This window comes from Centropristis striata, chromosome 11 (genome assembly GCF_030273125.1).
Source record: "Centropristis striata isolate RG_2023a ecotype Rhode Island chromosome 11, C.striata_1.0, whole genome shotgun sequence".
Taxonomy (NCBI): Eukaryota; Metazoa; Chordata; class Actinopteri; order Perciformes; family Serranidae; genus Centropristis; species Centropristis striata.
In genome coordinates, this window is record NC_081527.1 from 23,881,022 (window position 1) to 23,904,476 (window position 23,455).

The 23,455-nt window shown below is 36.2% G+C and overlaps 1 protein-coding gene across 2 annotated transcripts in view; it reads left to right on the top strand.

Annotated features, from left to right (window-relative positions):
* The window catches only part of LOC131980917 (WD repeat-containing protein 37), a 39,460-nt gene extending 16,719 nt beyond the window's left edge, over positions 1 to 22,741 (top strand). The window contains exons 3-14 of one of the 2 annotated variants that reach the window (XM_059345226.1): positions 421 to 517; positions 1,665 to 1,760; positions 2,782 to 2,846; positions 10,328 to 10,463; positions 12,488 to 12,559; positions 12,708 to 12,752; positions 13,063 to 13,139; positions 13,663 to 13,903; positions 14,295 to 14,436; positions 15,256 to 15,390; positions 16,181 to 16,295; positions 16,914 to 22,741. In XM_059345226.1, the coding sequence (XP_059201209.1) occupies positions 421 to 517; positions 1,665 to 1,760; positions 2,782 to 2,846; positions 10,328 to 10,463; positions 12,488 to 12,559; positions 12,708 to 12,752; positions 13,063 to 13,139; positions 13,663 to 13,903; positions 14,295 to 14,436; positions 15,256 to 15,390; positions 16,181 to 16,295; positions 16,914 to 17,045 (1,353 nt within the window). In that variant the 3' untranslated portion in view covers positions 17,046 to 22,741. The remainder of the gene's footprint in view (positions 1 to 420; positions 518 to 1,664; positions 1,761 to 2,781; positions 2,847 to 10,327; positions 10,464 to 12,487; positions 12,560 to 12,707; positions 12,753 to 13,062; positions 13,140 to 13,662; positions 13,904 to 14,294; positions 14,437 to 15,255; positions 15,391 to 16,180; positions 16,296 to 16,913) is intronic. The other variant, XM_059345227.1, reaches the window with a different exon arrangement.
* The last annotated feature ends 714 nt before the right edge of the window (positions 22,742 to 23,455 follow it).

Consider the following 23,455-nt stretch of genomic DNA (forward strand, 5'->3'; position numbering starts at 1 on the left):
TGCCCCCACAGGTCACAAATAGAAGTTTGGATAATTCACAGATCTCGCTAGACTGATTTTTAACACAACGAGAAATATCGTCGAGTTTAATCTCGCAAGATCTCGTCACACCCCTAACGCTGAGAAAATAAAGATGTATAAAACAAATAAAACTATATAGCTAAATAAACATCAGTGCTGTATGTGCAGTTGTTGTAAAATAAATAAAAATAACACCTTTCCTAAATCACCTGAAGCATTGTTTTCTGCATTAATGTTCTGTAGAAAACATTTTCATATCGATGCATATCACACAACATACCGATGCTACCAGTATGTCTGTGATCGGTTTAAAATATTAGTCACACCCCATGCTTCTCCCCTCAGGGATAAACTCATGTTTCTATGTTGTTTTTAAGTCTTCCTTTTCTGTCCCTGCAGGACTCCAAACTGCCTCTGTCTCTGAGGAGCAATCTGCTGGACCTGTTCAGTCAGATCGAGAGAGAGTTTGAAAACCTCTACATAGAAAACCTGGAATGTAAGTCTGAAAGTACTGCTTCAAACCCAGTATACCCAGTAAAGCTGGAATGCCTTTTTAAACACTCTAATTGTTGAAGAGAACATCATTTTTTAACCCATAAGAACCCATGGTGACACCCGTGTAACAAACACGTTAAATCTTCTATTTTTTTGTTACTAGGCTAAGTTTAAACCCATTTAACAATTCTAATCCGTTAATAGTTTGTCCTGTATTGCATTTAACTTGTTTTGACCATATTTCCTGAACAAATTAAAGTCACAATTTTGATAAACAAAAAGACACATGGGTATTTGTATTTATTTATTATCGATTTATTATTATTATGCTACTTAAAAACAAATCTAAAAATAATTTGTTGTTAAACAGAACTAATAATGTCACAATTCTGATAAATGTTGTGGAGATGCAGAGAAAAAGGCAAATTTGTGTCTAGTTTTTTTAAATTTTAAAATATGAAATATTATAAACATAAATATTATAAACATAAATACTATAAGCGCCCAATGTAATGTTTATGTCACATCACAGATCTTTGACATTTAGGGATAGTGTTTTTGAAAACACATCAGAAATGGTGGTATAGCCCCCATAACTTTCCTTTAAGGATAACTGGGTCTGGGTTCTTATGGGTTAAACCTTATTTTCTCGTCTAGATTGGGGTTCAAGCCTATTTTCTGTGTTTCTACATAGTCACACATCAGTTTCTGGGGCTGCAAAAAAAAGACCCTTGCTTAAATTGTTAATACTTTTATATTTCTTGTTAATATTGCTTGTTTCTATTTATTGTTGTTATTTTATTGATGCTTCTTTCTACTCTTGCTGTGCACTTTTTGCTGCTGTAACGCTGGAAATGGACTAGTAAAGGAATATCTTGTCTTATGTTAACTTAAAACTCATTTAAATGAGAAAAGATTTTTGATTGTGTCATTAAGGAGCAAGAATATATTTAAAAATAAAAGTAGGTCTCTTAAACTTAACATTTACCAAATTCGGGAATTCTAAAAATGTTGATTTCCAACATAATGAATGAAACTACAACCCTACTAAAAAAACCTCACAACATTTCAGATTTTCTGACCTCTTCAATGACAAGTAACCTCATGTTGCTGTCCGTCTTTTAACTCGTGACCTGTTTGACTCTCAGTACGCAGAGAAATCGAAACGCTGAATGACCGTTTGACTGCAGAAGGACAGAATTTCGAAGGGGCAGATTTAGCCAAAGGAGCACTGAAAACAAAAGGTGAGACACATTTAAGCCCCCAAATCATCCCAGCAGTATGTGTCTTTGCATTTCAAGTGTATTTATTATTTTAGAGGGACTTTATATATTGAAATGTCCATATTGATAGCTTTATTATTGTACTTGGGTGGTTGACGTGACGCTCAATTTTTGTGTTCCCAGTGACAAATATTACTAAAATTTGATAATATTTCATTAAAATTAATGTTTTAATATGCAGTTCATTCTTCTACATCTAATCCATCTGCAAACTATGAGTATCGTTCTTCAACTATGCAAATATTCTGTTTTGAACATGACATTTGTCCACCGGTGCAACTGTCCTAGGTAGCATTACTTATCTTAAAACAACTGTAATTTAATGAAAAATTAATCTAAATACATTAAAATACTTGAATGCATGTCATACGAGTGTTTACTTAATGAATCTAGAGGATATAAGTGTAAAGGTCCCTATGTAGAGTTATTATGACACATTACTTTTTTATCCTTCTGGAGCAACGCCATTATGTAGATATAAAACAGGCATTAATGTGACCACCCCATTACTGAGAGGGGTTCTTCCAGAATCAGGAAGGACAGAAGACATCTCTGGACACAAGATCACTTCTGTCTTTCTTAAGGTAGTCCTTTGGTACAACGCAGTTTAAGTATTGATCTGAATATTTTTATCAATTTACATTGATTGATCATCGAAAATAATGTAAATTGATAAAAATATTCATAACTAATATGCCTTGGGCTTATCTATCTTATCTGTCCAACATTCTCTGAATTAAATAATGACGTTCTTTATTTTGTTGCACCGGTGGACACATTTTAGGACTACCACACCAAAAAGTTAATAATATGCTAAATATATGAAGAATTAGAAATGGACACATTCAGTTTTGAATTTTTCACATATCAGGGAATATAATTGTATGTCATTTGACATATATTTTTGAATTATTCTTTTTTTCACTTTGAATTTGAGTTCACGTCAACCACCCACTTATATATTTTTTCTAACAATTCACAGCGAGTCACAGCACGAGCCAGCTGTCACAAAAACTAAAGACGACCTACAAGGCTTCAACGAGCAAGGTAAATCGTGTTTTATTTTATTTTGACAGTTTTACATTACCCAGAATTGTGTAAATCATTGTTCTAGGTTGTAGTCTGCTTGTGTGTTTATGTGTAATGGTTTTGTCAAAGCATTGCCTTTTAAGCAATGCTTTGACAAAACCTACTGTTGACTTCTATCAGGGGAAAGTACAATACAAATTATTAACAAAATGATGACTTGGCTACATTGCTTTCGTCAGTTAGCCATCACATGACTTTTGATGTTGAAGAGAAGAAATGCTGTGTTGTTTTCTTCACCTTCTTTCACCTCGTAGCCGCGTTCAAACTCTTGCCACGCCAGAGTAGGTGGATCCCGCAACTTCAGCGTAACCAGTTGGGAGTTGTGGGGTGGAGACTCATGGGTAACTTGTTGCTTTCTCCCCCTTGTGTGCCAATATGCATGAAAACAGCCCAGCCAGGGGGTCGACACTCCCTCCCCAAGAGACTTGGTCATTCAAATGTAGGAGCTTTTTATCAGTTTCTGCGTGAGATAAAACACAACTTTATTATCTCACTAACAGGCTTTTTCAGTTTCTCCTCCTTGGTTTTCATTAAGCCACCTTGTCACATAATGGAACACCATGGAGACATATTTAACATGAAGCAGTTATTACCTCAAAGTGCTTTTTGTGCCTTGATTAATAAAGTACTCAAGGTGAAGGAGTTTGCTGCTTTAGATCGTTGCTCACTAGAAGCAGAGTGTGCGGTCTGCTGAAACATGCCTTATGGCCATATTAGATTTTGCTTTTGAATAATTTTTTTAATTTTTTTTAATTTTATTATTATTTTTATTAACGAATAAACAAAGAAAAGAACAGTGGATTACTTATTAGGAGCCACAATATGAAAACAAAACACTAAATCACAATTCTAGACAACCAAGACTCAGAAACATATTTACAAATTAGACAATGTACACACACAAATAACATACAAAGAATAATATAAAGGATAACCACAACAACAAAAATGAAAACAATGATGCACCAGTACAAAGCCACACGGCGAAAACAGACAGACAAACAAACGACCAAAAAAAAAAAAAAACAATATAAATTTAGCCCAAACAGAAATATAGAGAGACTGGTAATATAGAGAGACTGGTAATATACACAGATTCCAGGATAAAAAGAATAATAATAAATAATTTTAAGACTATCACAGACTTCACTGAGATTGAAGTTGTTTTAAGATAATTGAGATAAAATTATTATCGTGCCGCATCCATTTCACAATGACGTTTTGTCTTGTGTTATAAATCCAGCACACCCTGCACTTTCCTTTTGTCCATTTTCACTGAGGAACTCACTGGAATATGTTGAATATAGTTTGTTACATTGTGAAATATATGTTGAGGAGTTTTCAGGAGATTGTGGAAGTGCACTAAATACAACATTGTTATATCTGCATGTCATTTTTAATTTATTATTAGTTTACATTATATTACTTATTTAAATTTCTTATTTTAAAATCAAATAATTTACTATTATTTTTTTATTTGTTTTTCATTTGATCTTAATCATTTTTAAACATTTTTTATTCATTATATTTATATAATTTCAATGTATATATATGTATATATATAAATAGTTATATATGTATTTTTTTAATATTTATATTTATTTGTTTTTCAGTTGAATTATAGTTATAGTTCAATAAAAAAACATGTTTCCAAAGTCAATGATAATTTATTCAGTGAGTGTTAAATAACATTATATCTCTCAATATTGACAAATCAATCATGATTATGATTTTGCCGTAGTGTAGCAGCCCTAGAAATTGATACTGATATTAATATTTGAGAGTTTAAAAACTCTTTTTTTATTACTTTATTGCAGGTTATGAAATTACAAATATTAACAGCTTCATCACATATTCAATTAATCCTGCCACATGTATGCATTTTTTACAAGAGGCAATGCCAAAAGAATAAATCAAATAAAAATAAAATAAAAATAAGGAAATAAGATATTTTTAATTGTTTGCTTATTCAATGAATTGTTTCATTAAGAGAGTTTAAAAACTAATTTAACAATATGTTGTTTTTATTCTTAAAGAAACCCACAGCATAAACAGTTTTGATATGGATTTGTTGAATTTTGTTTTTAAAGGGACACTTTACACTTGGAAGTAGCTTCACTCCTATCACAGTCAATGCTGACTCTTACATTAGTTTCCGTAACTAATAATGTTTTTACTAATAATTTCAACTGAATTGTTGATAGTAAAATTGTAAAAGAAGTGAAATCTTGATGTGGCTATGGCAGACTGCACACTGCAGCTACAGACTGTAGATCATCAACTGCTGCGTGCGTTAGATTATCTCAGAGCTTATTTTGCTTTGCGTTTCCTGAAACCGTCCACTCCCTGTTGTTGCTTTTTTTTTTTTTTTTTTTTTTTAACGAAGTAGGGCTGGGTGATATGGACCAAAGTCATATCCCGATATATTGAGACTGAATATCGATATACGATATATATCCCGATATTTTTATCGCAAAGTGAGAGCAAAGTCAAAGTCAATCCAATCCAATACACGCTGTAAAAAAAAAAAGCAGTTGTTTTTACGGTAAAAAGACATTGGCACTGTTGATGTCACGTTTAAGATTGCCATTTTATTCCATTTTTTTACTGTATAAATAAAAAGTTTTTCCATCATAACAAACGCTGTTCTGCCATATAATTGACAAGAAAATACTTTATAAATGAAAACGCATAAATTAACGATTTTACCATTAAAAATTACAGTATATTTTTGTTAAAAATATGGTGTTTGGTACATTTAACGGTGAGAAAAAGTATTTTTACAAAAAATAAATGCAAAAATGACAGTGATGCTTGTATATATATATTACATTAAATACATATTACAGTGTATTTTACAGTGGAGTAATGTATTTTTCAAAAACAAAACTGTAAAAAATCCTGTTGTGGCTGATATATACATTTACAGTGTTTCTTTGTTGCCGAAACTGAATTAACTTATTTATCATTTTACGGTCTTTTACTGTCATAGTTTAGCAGTTTTTCACCGTAAAATCTACAGACATTTTTTACAGTGCACTTTATTTATAAAGCACAATTTTAGCAAACACAAGGTTTCCAAAGTGCTGCACAACAATAAATAGATAACACAATACAAGATGAAGTAAACAATAGAACAGTAAATTACAATAACATAAAATAAATTTAAATACAATAAAATAAAATAAGATAAATAAAATGCACTGCCCACACAAAATAAAATATGCATATATCCAAATAAAAACGTAAAATCATAAAAAAGTCAAAGCCAAATGTGACATGTCACAAGTAGTTTTATATAAACCGTTTATTTAAGTGAACATAAATACTGTATAACAACAGGAGTACCTTTTTTTCAAATCAAAGCTCCATAAAGTGCATATTTAAATTAAAAAAAAATTAAAAATAAAAATAGCCTATGAAATAAAATAGGCCAGTCTTTTTCTGAAATAAATATATTTATATGAGAAAAGAATAATGAACATTACAAAAGAACTAAATATGACAAACCCTAGTAAGGGCAGCATTTATATATACAGAAAAAAATGAACTATATCGATATATGCGATATGGTCTAATTCCATATCACATTTAAAAATATATCGATGTATCTTTTATATTGATATATCGCCCAGCCCTAAAACGAAGCATTTAAAAATAACCATCCAGAGTCAGCTTTCATTTTGACATCATCACACTACATTTGCATTATCTGACAAATCTAAACATGTTGGATTGATTATAATTAAAACAAAGGAATTTGCCGTGCTGCTTGCTAACAACCAGCACCCACTGGCTTCCACCATGCTTAGCAATGGTATTTTCCATCATATCAGCAGTGTTTTTCTCTTTGACTTTGACTGAAGTTTGTTGATTTGACGTCGTTTTAACAGATTTTGAAAAAAGGAAGGATCTGTATGTTCTATGTGTAAGCTAACATTAATTTTCCCGTGAATGATGCCGTCCTTTATGCTCTCCTGCTTCCTTTCAGTTGGAACTTATTTAGTGGTCTGTTCCCAAAACGAGCCGAGAGTCCCGTTTGTATCATCCCCATCTTTAATGTAAACACTCTGACCGAACCTTGATGCAACTGATAATAATTACTGATCAATTCCTTGTCTCGCCATAACACGGTATTTTTTGCTCCTTCTTCTTCCCCTTCTAGATTTTTATTTCTTTTTTTTCTGTTTTGCATTTATAGTAATCCTGGTATAATAAATGCAGTACTGATACTCAGTGTGTCTGCATTTGTGTTGATACCAGATCTGGGTTGACTGGTCACTGATGCTGTTTGTTTTTTAAGCATCGGATTGGTGGCGACCCCACCAAGCATGTGCTAAAAAAAAAGCTTCAAACTAGGGGTGCACCGATTGCAATTTTCTGGCCGATCACCGATCACAGATTTTTAAAAAGCCTGACCTGCCGATTCCGATTTTGGCCGATACCGATTTTTTTATAACTCACAGCATACACCTTCAATGTTTGAATCTTTTTATATTGAAAAACAATAACACAGCAGTATTTTTCTTTAACAAAAAAAGGAAAAGAGAACTGCAACCATAAATTAAGTGTTTTTTGTTCTGTACAACATACAGACAACTAGGGAGGGCATCGATTTTCGAATATTCGAATAGTCATTAAATCATAAAAAATCGAATAGTTCATCATATCTGGAAGAAATAAAAGTTGTATTGCTGGTGCCTTCCACACGGGGGCAGCGTAGCATTTGATGATACAGTGTGGCGCGCTAGATGCCAAACTGTAGAAGAAGAAACAAACGGAGAGGGTTTTCCACGTGCTTGTTGTAAACAAACAGAGATCGCTAAGTGAACACCTGCGCAGCAGCAGCACTTACACACTGTACTGCTACAGAGCTAACTGTTAGCCTGTTAGCACATACACACTGTACTGCTACAGAGCTAACTGTTAGCCTGCTAGCACATACACACTGTACTGCTACAGAGCTAACTGTTAGCCTGTTAGCACATACACACTGTACTGCTACAGAGCTAACTGTTAGCCTGTTAGCACATACACACTGTACTGCTACAGAGCTAGCTGTTAGCCTGTTAGCACACACACAGCTAACTGTAGCTAACTGCCGCTAACGGCTCTTCTTAACGAGCCGGCCTCCGGCTTGTTAGCGGCTCATTAAGAAGAGTAAGAAGGATTTGTCTCCAGTCGCTTTCTTGAAAAATAGTTGCTAAGGGGGTCTGAAAAGTTGCTGAATTTAGCAACAAAGTTGGGAGCACTGCTTCGCCGGTGGGGGGTTATTATCGAGGTAGATAAGCTCGCTAGATAAGATCGGTTTGACGTAAAGGAATCGGCAGATCGCCGATCCCGCAAAATTAAGGAAATCGGCGCCAATCGATCGGTGCTCCCCTACTTCAAACAAATATTTATTTATTGTATAAATCTCTTGAACCCAGGACTGATATGAATAACGCTGTTGTCAACCAAAGCTTCTTAGCACTGGCTACTACAAGGACCCTGCTAAGCAGCTCCTCAGTTCTGCTGACCCTCCTCCCTCCAACAAACCAGGGTTCCTACACAGCTTCATATGAATAACATCCAGGCCTGTAAAAATGTTTGTGAAATGAGGAGAAATTCTGGGAAAATACTGAAAACCTTCGTATTTGATTGTATCTTGTTAGGCCAAATGCGATTAATGCATCGTGCAAATAAATTGCATAAAGCCTATCTATCTCTATGAGCCTGCCCAGACAGATTTGTATTTCAGACGATAATAACAAGCCTACCAATAAAATATGTACTTTGGCTCTCTCGATCAATAGATTGTCTCAGGTGGCAATGTCATAATTATTTTGGTAACACTTTATATTAGGGAACACATATTCCACATTAATTAGTTGCTCATTAGCATGCAAATAAGTAACATATTGGCTCTTAATGAGTCATTATTAAGTAGTTATTAATGTCTTATTCTGCAAGGCCTTGTTATACAACCAGTAAGACATTAATTAAGAGTTTTCCCTCAATAACCTCAGAATTACTGCTTATTAGTAGCAAGTAAGGAAGTTGTTGTATATGATCTTAATTTGCTTTAGTTTGTCTGGACTTTATAAGTCTCTACATAGTGGTGAGTGAAACCATGGAAACGGCTAATAGCCACCTTCTCCAGACCTTTGACGTGACTGGTGGCTCCTTTTGGATGATTGGATGAGGATTGGTAGATTGTAATGTCAATCATTACTCTAAAAAGTGGCTTTGCACCAATGTTAGTCTACCAGTCATTGACCCAGTAAGTAGTAAGTGAGCAAGTTTCAACAACTTCCTTCCTTACTTACTACTAATAAGCAATAATTCTGAGTTTATTGAGGGAAAACTCTTAGTTAATGTCTTACTGGTTGTATAATAAGGCCATGCAGAATAAGGCTACTAAATAATGACTAACTAAGAGCCAATATGAGCCAATTATTTGCATGCTAATAAGCAACTAATTAATGTTGAATATGTGTTACCTAATCTAAAGTGTTACCATTATGTTTAATACCGCATATAACAATATGGGTATTGATCGATTTCTGATTCAACACACTACTGGAAACAAACAGCGTTTCTCCAGCATGTAGAGTATATTGTGGGTTTATTATAGTAAAAACAATGATTAGCTGAGTGATTGTGTGATGTGCAAAATTTGAATTTTAGCTAGAATAGATGGAAAGAGAAAATTCTGCGTTTTCGTTCCCAGTGTGAAGACCTTTAGACTTAAAGTAACTAAAGTAAATCTAAAATATCTCCTTTTGTCTTCTCTTTGGCCACACCTATGGCTATTAGCTGTAATTGCAGGTGTGTTTTTGGCTCTGTAGTCATCATTTCATTCCTTGTTTGTTTGGCGATAGTAACCATTAAAAACAGTATACTGTTTCACATGCAAGTGAGTTGAAGAGCGATTCTATAGCAAATGCTTTAGCAAGCCTCACCAGCGACAAACTACTGTGGAATGACCCGTGAACGTGCTCTAACTGTGCCAATGCCAACTTCATTTTACCCGGAAATATCGCCACAGAGACCCAGTTTGTGATTTATTCAAATGAAAATCTTCAGATTTGTACTTTATGACAAGGTTTTCTTAGAAATAGGCTAATAGATTAAATGATTTGATAAAATTTAATTGATCGATGCCTATTAAAATCACTGATTTAATTGAGAAAAGTGATTATTTTAAACAAGAGGCCTCAACCACATCTAATAATAAACAGTGTTTGGTCTTAACTCCCCAGAATACTAATTTCCACTCCTCAATTTTGCAAGAAAAATTAATTCTGTCAATTTGATATTAATGAGTATTGGGTTAATATCCACCCAACAAAAAGATCCAACAATGCCGTTGTGAGAAGTAAAAGTGTGTAGAAACCCTGCTAGGTTCATTACTGTGAGTTCCTTCTGTGTTAACGTGAGTTTGATGTCGGTGTCAGATTGTGTCCAGTTTCAAAGCGACCACGTCCAGAGCCGTGTGCCAGCTGGTCAGAGAGTATGTCGGCCACAGAGACGGCATCTGGGACCTGAGCGTCACCAGGACACAACCTGTGGTGCTCGGGACTGCGTCTGCAGGTAATCCAATCAATTCCTGAAGCAAGGTTATTATAGTTAACGAAAACTAACGAAATAACGAAAACTAGAATTGAAAAAACATTTTCGTTAACTGAAATAAAAATAAAAACTAGAGTTTTTAAAAAACGATAACTAACTGAAACTGTATTATGTGGTTACAAAACTAACTAAAACTAACTAAAATTATAGTGAAAATGTCCTCAGTTTTCGTTTTTGTCAACTTTTTTCATTCATAATTCAGTGGATTTATTTGAACATGGTGAATATGTTTACTGAGACTGAGATGTCTACACTAGAACCAAAATTCAAAACACCCAGAACTGTAAGAGTTAATAACCTTATTGGGGCTGAGATGATAAACCAAAGGAAATAAAGGAAACATTTATTATGACCTCATTTTCAAAAAATAAAAACTAAACTAAAACTAGAAAACTCACTCTAAAAACTAACTAAAACTAACTGAATTTGAAAACAAAAATTCACAACAAAATTAAAACTAAAACTAATGAAAAATACAAAACTATTATAACCTTGTCCTGAAGTGTTGTTTTGTTTCCTGTCTCTAACACATCTCATTAGTCTACTCTCTGTAGAGGGCTTCCTGGCCTTTCTCTATACATAATGCTGGGATTACACCAAACGATTTCCCCAGTCCCAGACTAGAAACTGAAAGTCTTTAGTAAATCTAGGAGTTTTACTGGAGTCACAGCGCTCCCGTCATCTCCATGGTTCAGTTTAAGGTAGTAATCTGCTCTGTTTCATATCAGTCTTTATCTAGTCTTGGGTTTGATCATATCAAACGTGTTTGATATGATCTCAAGTCTCAGTGACGTAACACAATCACCAACCAATAGATGAGCGGGGCAAAGGTCCCCATTTCCAGACCGGTTCCAGACTGGTTCTAGACCGGTTCCAGACTGGTTCCTGACCGGTTCCTGACTGGTTCCAGACTGGTTTCAGACTGGTTCCAGACTGGTTCTTGACTGGTTCTTGACTGGTTCCTGACTGGTTCCTGACTGGTTCTAGACCGGTTCCAGACTGGTTCTAGACCTGTTCCAGACTGGTTCCTGGCCGGTTGCTGACTGGTTCCAGACTGGTTTCAGACTGGTTCCAGACTGGTTCTTGACTGGTTCTTGACTGGTTCCTGACTGGTTCCAGACCGGTTCCAGACTGGTTCTAGACTGGTTCCAGACTGGTTCTTGACTGGTTCCTGACTGGTTCCTGACTGGTTCCAGACCGGTTCCAGACCGGCCAGTAAAACCACTTCCACAGGAAAAAGGAACATCACAATAATGCCTCAATAAAAATATAGTGATGTCATATATTTAGATGTTTCTTAGTCAAGAGAACAGTAAGGAGACCCAGTTAAAATGCATCAATAAATGTTTACATAAATAAGTAATAAATAATCAATAATGAATGTATGATTAACTAAATGAAAGTTGATAGAGCTGATAAATATAATTATTCAATTAAACACATTATGATATAATTTGGACATAAATGTATATCATGAATTGATTTCTAAACGTTCCTTTCCTTTATTCTTCCTTTTATCTATTTTTACTGTTAAATAGACAACTTTTTATGTTAGAAAAACAGAAGCCCTTTTTCATCTTTGTGAGGGGCATTTTGTGGCGTCTTCTCCTCTTCCTCTTTTGTTTTTTTCAACACAAACCACTGAGTCACACACTAGAGCAGCTGGAGCCAAAAGCTGCTTCTCCTCCATTTAGTAAGTTTTTGCTAAGAGCATGATGGGGAAAAATTGCATGGTAGGAAAAAAAATGTAAAAAGAATCTAGTTGTAGTCTTGTAAATAGTTTCCCTGCAAGATTGACAGTCTGTCTAAAATCTCAGTGTGAGACTAAAAACTCTAAACACTTGTCTTTAGATGTGAGCAGGTGTGAGCTGATTGTCTTCCAGGAGTCTTTTCCAAATCTTTTCAAAGTCTTCTGATGTATAGGGAGCATTAGACATACACTGCAAAACTAATCTAAACCTCTAAATGTGTCTTTGTCTCAACAGACCACTCTGCCATGCTGTGGAGCATTGAGACAGGGAAGTGCCTCCTTAAATACATGGGCCACCAAGGATCAGGTAATTTTAATATGTTCTTCCCTATTGAACTCATCAAAAAATGCTTATCAAAAGTGATAATCAGAAAATTGAAAATCAGGATTAAAGTACTATATCAACAGTATCTGTTATGGTGTGATGTAATCCATCGATGTCTCTGTCTCCACAGTCAACTCCATCAAGTTCCACCCCACTGAACAAATGGCTCTGACAGGTAAAGATCAAAAACTAAATCATCCTTATGTTTCAAAGTCTGAAATTTAAACATTTCTGCTCTTAAAAGTTGGTGCTGATTTGGAATATGATCTGTATAAAAAATTTCTGAAGTAATCTGTCTAATTTGTTTTAAGAAGGTTTCCTATTATAATGATCTTTTTTCCACCACAAGGACAGGTTTTCATCTTATTTTATTATTTAACTAATGGAAAAAAGCCTCTGTGCTTTCCCTTCAGACCTTGTCTTATACAGTGATATTTTCAGGAGGGGTCGTCTTGACTCTGATAGTGTTTCTCTCCCCTCTTCAGCCTCTGGAGACCAGACGGCTCACATCTGGAGATACATGGTGCAGCTGCCAACTCCACAGCCTGTTGCTGATATCAACGTAAGCATGAACACTTTACGCCTCTTCGTGTGTGTCTGGTTCTAGACCGGTTCCAGACTGGTTCCTGACCGGTTCCTGACTGGTTCCAGACTGGTTTCAAACTGGTTCCAGACTGGTTCTTGACTGGTTCCAGACTGGTTCCAGACTGGTTCCAGACTGGTTCCTGACTGGTTCCAGACCGGTTCTAGACTGGTTCCAGACTGGTTCCTGACTGGTTCCAGACCGGTTCCAGACTGGTTCTAGACTGGTTCCAGACTGGTTCTCGACTGGTTTCTGACTGGTTTCAGACTGGTTCCAGACTGGTTCCTGACTGGTTCCAGACCGGTTCCAGACTGGTTCTAGACTGGTTCCAGACTGGTTCCTGACTGGTTCCAGACCGGTTCCAGACTGGTTCTTGACTGGTTCCTGACTGGTTTCAGACTGGTTCCAGACTCAACACTTTACGCCTCTTCGTGTGTGTCTCTGAGCTCCTCGTTGGCTTTAACTTCTCCTCTTTCTGAAACTTCCTAAACTCCTTTATCAGCAGCAGACACCTTGTGAAGACGACGTGGACTTTTCGGATAAAGACGAGGCCGACGGCGAGGTCGAGGGTCCCAACGACTGCCCATCTATCCGCGTGGCGACCACAACTCTGCGCAGCCATCAGGGCGTAGTGATTGCCGCTGACTGGCTGGTGGGGGGCAAACAGGTGGTGACTGCCTCCTGGGACCGAGCCGCCAACCTGTACGACGTGGAGACCTCCGAGCTCGTCCACTCACTCACCGGTGGGATTAAAGAAATACTTTCATAAATATATTACATTACATTACATGTCATTTAGCAGACGCTTTTGTCCAAAGCGACTTACAATAAGTGCATTCAAGCTGATGGTACTAGACTTAGACCATAGGAATCAAGTAAGTACAGAACTTTAAGAGCCAACTGTCATCGCTAAAGGAGTGCTATATGTTAAAGAAGAAAAGAAGAGAAAAGAAGAAGAGCATTTTTTTTAAAAATATATATTTTAGGTGACCATGACTTAACCGGGGTATTGTTGGAAGAGATAGGTCTTCAGCCTGCGGTGGAAGATGTCCAGGCTGTCTGAGGTCCTGAAGGGTGGATGTTTTGTTTGTGCTTACAGTGTGTGTGTGTGTGTGTGTGTGTGTGTGTGTTCAGGCCATGACCAGGAGCTGACCCACTGCTGCACACACCCCACCCAGCGTCTGGTGGTCACCTCATCCAGAGACACCACCTTCAGACTGTGGGACTTCAGGGACCCGTCCATCCACTCCGTCAACGTGTTCCAGGGACACACCGAGTCAGTGGGACACACACTATTGTAGTATTTTTTTCAGAACAGGGTTAAGAAAGTACACAGTGGATTAACGGGTTAATTTGAATAAAAGGTCACTTTGTTACTTCTTCTTATTCAAAGAAAATAACAAAGAACAGTGACAGATTACTTTTTAAACTGCCTTTATACACACACACACACACACACACACACACACACACTATCTTATCCACTTTTTATTTCTACTAGTAAATGTGTTTTGTACATTATGTTTTTAAAAACTGATGTAACTGGACAAAAGTGTTGATAAATAACATTTTGATGAATTAAAAATAGTATGTTTAGCAACACTGTAGACTCATAGCAAGAGGTTCACACAGGTTCAAATCTGGCTCATGGTTAAGGATAATGCATTTATTAATTAGTTAATAAGTATTTGTAGTTTTCTCATGGGGTTTGTATATTTTTTTATTGTTAGAGGGATAAGAAACTTTGGCTTCCAGTTATGGCTAAAATCTTCATTTATATTGATTGTTTTTCAGTTGTTATTATTATGTATTTATTATGTTAATAAGTAAACTAAATTTAAAAATACTATTATATCAGGCACATATTGGTTTGATTTATACCACAGGGGGCAATAAGAGACTAGTTGTAATAGCTTGACATGAGAAACTTGAAGTATTCCTCTACTGTGTTAAACATTCAGTTCTACCCAGAGAAGAATTTAAATAAATAAAAAATACTACCATGTACAGTTCAGTTCTTTAAACAAATATTGTTAGATAAAAACATCTTAATAATTCTGATGAAGTCTAAAGAAAACCTTGGTTTTTTTGGCAGCACGGTGACGTCTGCTGTGTTCACGGTGGGCGACAACGTGGTGTCCGGGAGCGACGACCGAACCGTCAAAGTGTGGGACCTGAAGAACATGAGGTCGCCCATAGCAACCATCCGCACTGACTCTGCTGTCAACAGGTCTGTGAGCTGCACACAAGCCCTGTAGAACCTGATAATGTAATAAATTCCCGATAATGTAATAACCCCGATAATGTAATAAAAATCTGCACTTGAGTCCATTGAAAATGTAATAAAACCTGATAATGTAATAACTGCCCGATAATGTAATAAAGTGCATTTCCCAATAATGTAATAAAGTATAACATTAATGGGAGGTTATTACATTATCAGGTTAGCCTTCATTTCCCAAGTCCTGATAATGTAATAATTCCTCAGTATTGTAATAATTAAACAGCAGACCATCCATTACTTGGGTTCAAGTGGTGATACTGTGTATCAACTCTAGCTCCAGAGCTCTAGCGCCACCAACAGGTCAAAGTTGAATGTTTATTCACTTTTGACCCGTTCATCCGTTTTTTCTCATAGGATGTATCACTGGAACCCTTGGGCCAATCAGAGCTCAATGCATCCTCAATGGGGTTTTTCGGCCATATTGGATTTTCCGCCATCTTTGATTTGATCAAAAACCTTCCATTAATGTTAAACTTTATTACATTATTGGTAAAAAAGTGTATTACATTATTGGGAAATGCACTTTATTACATTATCGGGACGTTATTACATTATCAGGTTTGATTACATTTTCAATGGACTCAAGTGCAGATTTTTATTACATTATCGGGGTTATTACATTATCGGGAATTTATTACATTATCAGGTTCTACAACCCCATAGATGAAAACTCAGCTATAGATGTGTGAAATAGATGTAGTGATGTATCTCTGTTTGTGTCTGTGGTTGTGTCTAGGATCAGCGTGTCGGTGACCCAGAAAATCATCGCTCTTCCTCATGACAATCGGCAGGTCCGGCTGTTCGACATGTCCGGGGTGCGACTGGCTCGACTCCCACGAAGCAACAGACAGGTCAGTCCATACCAAGGTTATTATAGTTAACGAGAACTAACGAAATAACCAAAACTAGAATTGAAAAAACTTTTTCGTTAACTGAAATAAAAAATAAAAGCCAGAGTTTTTAAAAAAATGATAACTAACTGAAACTGTATTTTGTGGTTACAAAACTAACTAAAATTATAGTGAAAATGTCCTTCGTTTTCATCTTTGTCAACTTTTTTCATACGTAAACCTTTATGGTTGATATGAAATCTATTTCATCTATCTGGTTTTATGACTTAATAAACTTACTGGGGCTGAGATGGATCAGACAAAAGAAATAAAGGAAACATTTATTGTGACTTTTTTTAATCTGGCACCCAACAAATACCCCATTACAAAAAACTAACACTAAAACTAATAAAAACTAAACTAAAACTAAGCATTTTCCAAAAAATAAAAACTAATTAAAACTAGCAAACTCACTCTAAAAACTCATTAAAACTAACTGAATTTGAAAAAAAAAACAGTCAAGTTATCAAGTTATCAGTCAAATATATATATTGTGATTAGATTTCTGTGTTGTTTGTCCCTCAACACCTGACATGTCCTCAGTGTTTATCAGCTGCTGTGTTGTCTGGCGTTCCTCAGGGTCACCGTCGGATGGTGTGCTGCTCCGCCTGGTGTGAAGACAACACCTCCTGCAACCTGTTCACCTGCGGCTTCGACCGGCAGGCCATCGGCTGGAACATCAACATCCCCGCCCTGCTGCAGGAGAAATGACCTCCACCTCCTGCTTCGGTCGCCTCACAGTGAAACAACACAAAATCTTTCTCTTTGGAGCATCAAACACTCACATCCTGCAGGCTTTAAAAAGTTTACTCTCATTCTTTTTGTCTATGAAAACTTGTCACGCGTGTCTGACAAAATCTGAGCAATCACTCAATGAGAGAAAACATTTTTAGACTTTTAACAGCCGTCGTCTGAGTCTACAGGAGGTCAGTGTTTGACTTAAAGCTCCCTGAGGTCTGCCCTCCTCCAGACTGAGAAGGGCAGGAGAGAAAAAAGGACTTGCACTCGCTGTCTACTGCATTTGTCACGCTCCCTAACTCACCGCCGCCAATATACATGGAACACATTTGTGTTGTTTCTTTTGCGTGGAAGTGTCTCCTCGCCATCTAAAAGATAAAAAACAATCTGTTTTGGTGATTTAAAAAAGCAAAAAGCACAGACACATAACACAGGAGGATTCTACTTCTCCTCTTTGTTGAAAACTAAAATGCAGAACACATTCTGCTGATGCTGAAGAGTTAGACATGTTGATAATGTAATCGCTGCCACTAATAGCAGATTTACGATTGGACGAAAACAGTAGTCTGATGCTTGAAAAATGAAATGAATCCACTAGTTTTTAATTAATTTTGGATGTTTTCAGGAGCTATACTTAAATTTCCTGATTTCTGTGACTGCTAAACAATGGGGCAAAATGGCACCAAAAGAAAGAAGGCCTCACTCTTTGAATCTCAAAAATTGAGATTTGGCACCTGAGATGCATAGCTAAACATCTATAGCACAATTTAAAACCAGCCATCTTATTCTAAGAGGTGCTCTCTCTTATTCTCTCTTTGGTTCAGCATTCAGAGGTTCAGCAGTCTCTATGATAAAGTAATGCACCTTTTTGAAAAAAATACTTACAGCTTTTCACAATTTTTCTTTTTTGTTGCTGTTTTAGAAAAAAACGCCTCTGTACATAGTGAACAAAGTCTCACTGCTGGTGAGTTTCAGCTGCTGGTAGAACTGTTGTCTGCACAGTCAGAAACTTTGGCACATAATGGTCCTATATTCTGTCGCAAAAAAAAAAAATCCAAGATGGTTGATAAAGGAACTGAAATCGTCTGGTTTCTATTCTGTGCCGACCTGAAAAAATGTGAGCAAAAACAGTTCCCGTGCTGGCTGTGCTGCTGAATGGTTTCTCTCGAGTGTGGACACTCGTGTGTGGCTGGTATGTTGTTCACCTGGAGACAGGAGCGTCCTGCTACAGATCAGGAGTCTGGGTGGCTTTCAGATTGAAACTTCACAAGCTTGATAACAAATATTTTAATGACTTCAATAAGAGAGAGAACATTAATCCAGGTGGGTATAAAGCATGATTTATTCCATCAGAGAGGGGCTGACTCTCATTAAAAATTATTTGACACTTAAATTATTGTGTCATCTGCATAGCGATATATCTAACCTGCATGAGCTAAAAGACACAACTATTAAATTGGGGCTGCACCAGTTGTAAAATTCTAGGCTGATATAGATATTTAAAATATAAATGTGTCCAAGCGCTGATACCCATACTGTTTTGTTGTTGTTGTTTTTGATGTTATTTAATCCCCTCTTTGTGAAAGGGAAACAAAGAAATCTTAATAGAAAATAACTGAACTGTTTTAAAGTCAGCAAATGAGCACAAATAAAATCATACAGATGAAACAATCTGTAATATAGCCTTCTTTTAAATGACAATTATTTTATTTAATTTTTTTTAAATATCTGCTTAAAAAGCCTTTTTAGTTGCTAAATAATAACCTACTCAATGAGAATTTTTTTCAGGACTCAAACAGCCTGAGAAAATATTCTTTTTGTCAAGCTTAAACTAAATTTAATTGTAAAGGCAATTAGAAACATAAATAGGGCTAAAGTACCTCTTGTGTTTTTCATTTAGAATACAATGTTTTGCAGACAGACAACCGATGAATCGGTGCATCCCCATATATCATCATAAATAACTATTATAAAGCATATGTGATTGTAACCTACAAGAGAAATAAACAACTTATTAAATAGTTGCATGCTTGAGACAAAGATAGCTAACAGGAACATAAAACAACCAATCCAAACTGTGATGATCTGTACAGCAATACATTAACAAAATGAATGCTTCCCCCATTGGGGATCAATAAAGGAATATCTTATCTTGATTATAAATGTTGCAATATGGCCTCCAGCCACCAGGGACAGCACTCACTGAGCGAGATAACATGTATAATTTGCACAATTTGTAATTAAATTTAAATTTTCAGTCTTCTTTAACAAATAAAACCAAAACACGAGTGATTTGAAATGTTTAAGTTCAGTTTGACAGCCATCCAGATTTCCCAGTCACAGTGTTATGGTTTCTCTTCGTTTCTCTCCACTGGTGTGGTCTCCCTTCAGTTTGGATATGTTATTGTTAGTAACTGAAACTCTTACATTGGTCACATATGTGGGCTTGCCATCCTGTGTGGAGGCTTCAGTGTGTTGGTTTTGTTCTTTACTGATGGAAAGTTCTCAGTGGTGGGGTTTTTTCTCCAGTATGATCTGTTGTGTAACTGGTCACTCACAGTGTTGATGCCTGGACTGTGTTTCTATTTCTGTGAAGCCATGAACCAGCCACTGTGTATCTCGTAGACAAAGAACAGTCATCTCCCTGCCGTGTTGACCGTTTATCATTAGGGGATGATAAATGCGGAGACATTGTTCCATCTGAGACTTGTGAGCGAGAAGGAAAGATGATTTCAGTGTTTCTGTACGAAATCTGTAGTCTCTAAGAGTAACACCTGTTGAAATGGTTGTTAGGCAGGGCTGGGTACCAAAACACAATACTTATAGTGCTACGTAAAACTAACTTTTGTTTAATTTTAAAGGACTATGTGGACTCATAAGGTGGTATTTTTTGTGTTTTTCGCCAAGTCCCTGCCTCTATGTGCTGTTATTGGCCAATTACTTTTAGCAATGTTTCTTCACAGTGTGTGGAAGAAGCATTCATTTTTCTTCTAGCTGGTTAGCTAGCTTTCTTGCTAATCCATCTTTAGGGCCAAAGTCCACTCTTCTCTCAGCAAAATAGTCTCCGAGAGGTGGCTAGTAAGTAACTGTTGGCCTCATTTTCTGTAGGAGTGCAGGGTAAAAGCTTAGAAAACTAGCCGTCTGCTAGTAAGCTTGCCATGCTACACTGACTGCAGAAAATGTGTTGAAGAAAGTTCTTATCTGGCAATAGATACTACACTGACAAGAAGAGTGTTTGAATGAAGCATGATTTAGTGGCTGGCTAGTTAGCTAACTAAAAAAGTTCTTACAGCCCCTTTTTCAATTTCAGACCCTTTTTCAGAAACCAAGGACACTTTTTTAGGAACTAAAAACCTAATCTGCAATTTGATCAAAGTAATCTGTGTCTAAATTTCCTTCATGGCCTGCAAAAGTCTGGTGGTAGTACTTTAAAGTGTCTCAGAAGCTGTCAGGGTCGACGATGGGTAGTCCTTTAGTGTTTTGTTTTTTTTGTATCAAATTTGAAATGTTTCATAACTGATGTTCCTCAGATACCCAGCCCTGCTGTTGAACCAATACTTGACATGATTGTAAAAAAAACTTCTTCTTTTTTCTAGTTTATCGCAGTGCCCTTTAGTCATTAGTGTTAAAACACTGTTGTGGGATTCTGTCAGTGTCATATTTGTTATGGTACTTAAAAGGAAAACTAGTGAAACCTTCGTGAGGAGTGTCGTGATGCGTTCGCTGTCACTTGCTTTGCTGCTTTCCCACTGCCACTAAAAAACAGCCAAAGCTGCATTTAAGTGAATGGGAGAGGCTGTGATGATGATGATGTGTGTGTGTGTGTGTGTGTGTGTGTGTGTGTGTGTGTGTGTGTGTGTGATACAATCAACGTCTAAAAACGTGTTTAATGTGATAACAGGCAGTTAAAAGTTTTGACTGCAGTACAACTTGATGTACTCTGTTGTACTTTGTTGTACTCGTGAGTTATAGCATTAACACGACAAACAAGCACAGTTCATTTCAAACCGATTGTTTATGAGTCTAGCTTTAGATTTGTGGAGCGTTTTGCTGGTTTGTAACAAAAGTGTTCATTTAAACAATTACATCGACATGATGAATATTTCTGGGTAAAAAAAAAAAACATTTTTTGTGGATACCAATACAGTTTATCTGTGTTTATATTTTTTAACACTTTACAGCTGCCTTTTTGCACTATATTAACCCAGTTAAATGTATTTCTAACAAAAGAAAATTCATTTGTTTCTTGAAATATATTTGGAAAAATGGCACTTGGCTACTCAACTGGCTATTTCGTCTTTTTCAGACCAAAAAAATATACATTTAGGTGTTTATTTTGTGACACTTTATCTACTTAAATTGTCTTTTCCCTTTTCACCTGTAGTGTCCCTTAAGCCCCTTTATGTTTCCTTTACATATAGAAATAGATGCATCTATTTCAAACAATTTAACTGGAGCTTTTTTTTCTCCTCAAAAAGTAAAAAATTCCAACATGCAAAAATAGGGACGAAATAAACACAGAGTATGAACAGAATGCTGCATCTGTGTCTAATATAAATGAGCATAAAAGAGCCCTTAAGATCAAATAAATGGAGAATTCCAGTAAACTAAAATGATTACAGTATTTGTCAAAAGGTAAATGTAAAGTGTTAACCTCCTCTTACTTTAAAACAATAACATTTGTACCATATACATTGTAATATATGAAGAAAGATGGCCAGTTCTGGCTGTACAGTGTAATTCAGCTGCAGCAGTTTTATTAGCTTTGATAACTTGATGACAGGATTCTGCGTTTCTTTTTGTTTTTATTTCACCGCTTCATGATGGATGACGTTAATATATCTTCAAAGGCTTTACATTCACATTAAACTGAGTTATTTTTGTCATTTATACCAGAGATAGAGAATGTAGTTCAAAATTGTTTATCAATTTTCCCGATTAATGTAAAAAATTTCAGCCGCAAGCTCAAATTTCCTAAAAAAAAAACTTTAAGTTTTGTATATTGTGTTAAGAAAAAATACATTTTTGTATGAATTTGTTATTTATATTAGGTCACAGGAGGAAATTTTGCTATTTTTGACTGTAGGAAACACTTTTGCCCACGTCTTTTCTCTTCATTCACCCTAGCTGCATTAGGCGGTAAATAAATGCAATTTTGATTTTTTTTAAAAGTAGTCATCCCTGGTTTAACTGACAAAACATTTTGTTTGTGTGAAGGAAATTTAAAAGCTTTGTGTGAATCAGTTGTCTATCCAGAACTGTTTTAAACAAGTTTCACTGCACTCAGCTGCATTTCTTTCTTCTTTTTTTTTACCAACACTGAGCCACTCTGCTGCCACATTCATAATAATGTTAATAATGTGCAGTCACACTCAGTTCTCACTCTGAATCACAATTAAAAAAAAAACAGATCACATCATCACTGAGCATCGGCCATCTCAACTCCACCGTTGTGACGCCTTGTGAAACTGTGGCTCCTTGGTGTTTACAGTGTTTCGTGTGATCAAAGTGGTTGATGTAGAACAAAACACCACAGCTCAGTTCTCAGAAGAAAAAAATAAAAGCCTGTTGGATCGACTTGACAGCAGTTTTGTGGGTCATAGCTGTGTAATAAGGAACAAGCGTCTGCTTGTGAAATCAAAATAAACCATTTGTGCTGTTTGAACGTTTTCTAGTTGACTTGTTTTTTGGTTTGTTTCAAGGAGTCTGAAAAGTGAAACTAAACCAGAAGTGCCTTGAACCTGCATTCTTTTTCATGACCACCAGGGGCGAATCCAGTATTGCGGAAGAAGTCAGATTGTATGGAAGTCTATGAGAAAATCACTCTACTACTCACTTTATTACCTCTGTAAACATTTTCCCAATGAGTTTATCACTATTTTGTGTCTTCCTCAATACAGCATGATGTTCATTTTGTAAATTATGGTCCCATTTAGAATAAAATGAATAACTAGAAAATTTCCTCTGGGGAAATTTTGAAAGGGCCACGGGGGCTACTGCCGGTGTGTGTACACTATGATGAGATTCTTCAGAGATTTCAAACTATGCCCTTTAACCTCAAAATGTAACTGTAATCACATCAAAGATCAAAGGCAATCAGATCAAAGCAATCAACAGAATTAACTGACACCTGTTAATGTCCCGGAACATTGACAGGTGGAATTTCTGGCCTCGAACAGAAAGCATTTTTGGCAAAACCATAATACCTATCATTGATCCGACTTCACTTTGAGCGTCCCGAGTTCTTCCTGAATGTCTACATATGATTTTTAAAGAAAAATTAAAAAATAGCTTTGTTAGAGGGATCTAAAAAAACTGTTCCATCTTCCCTTTTTCCGAAATCTTCCTGCGTTTTTAATATGGGACCCAGTGAGGCTGTTGGT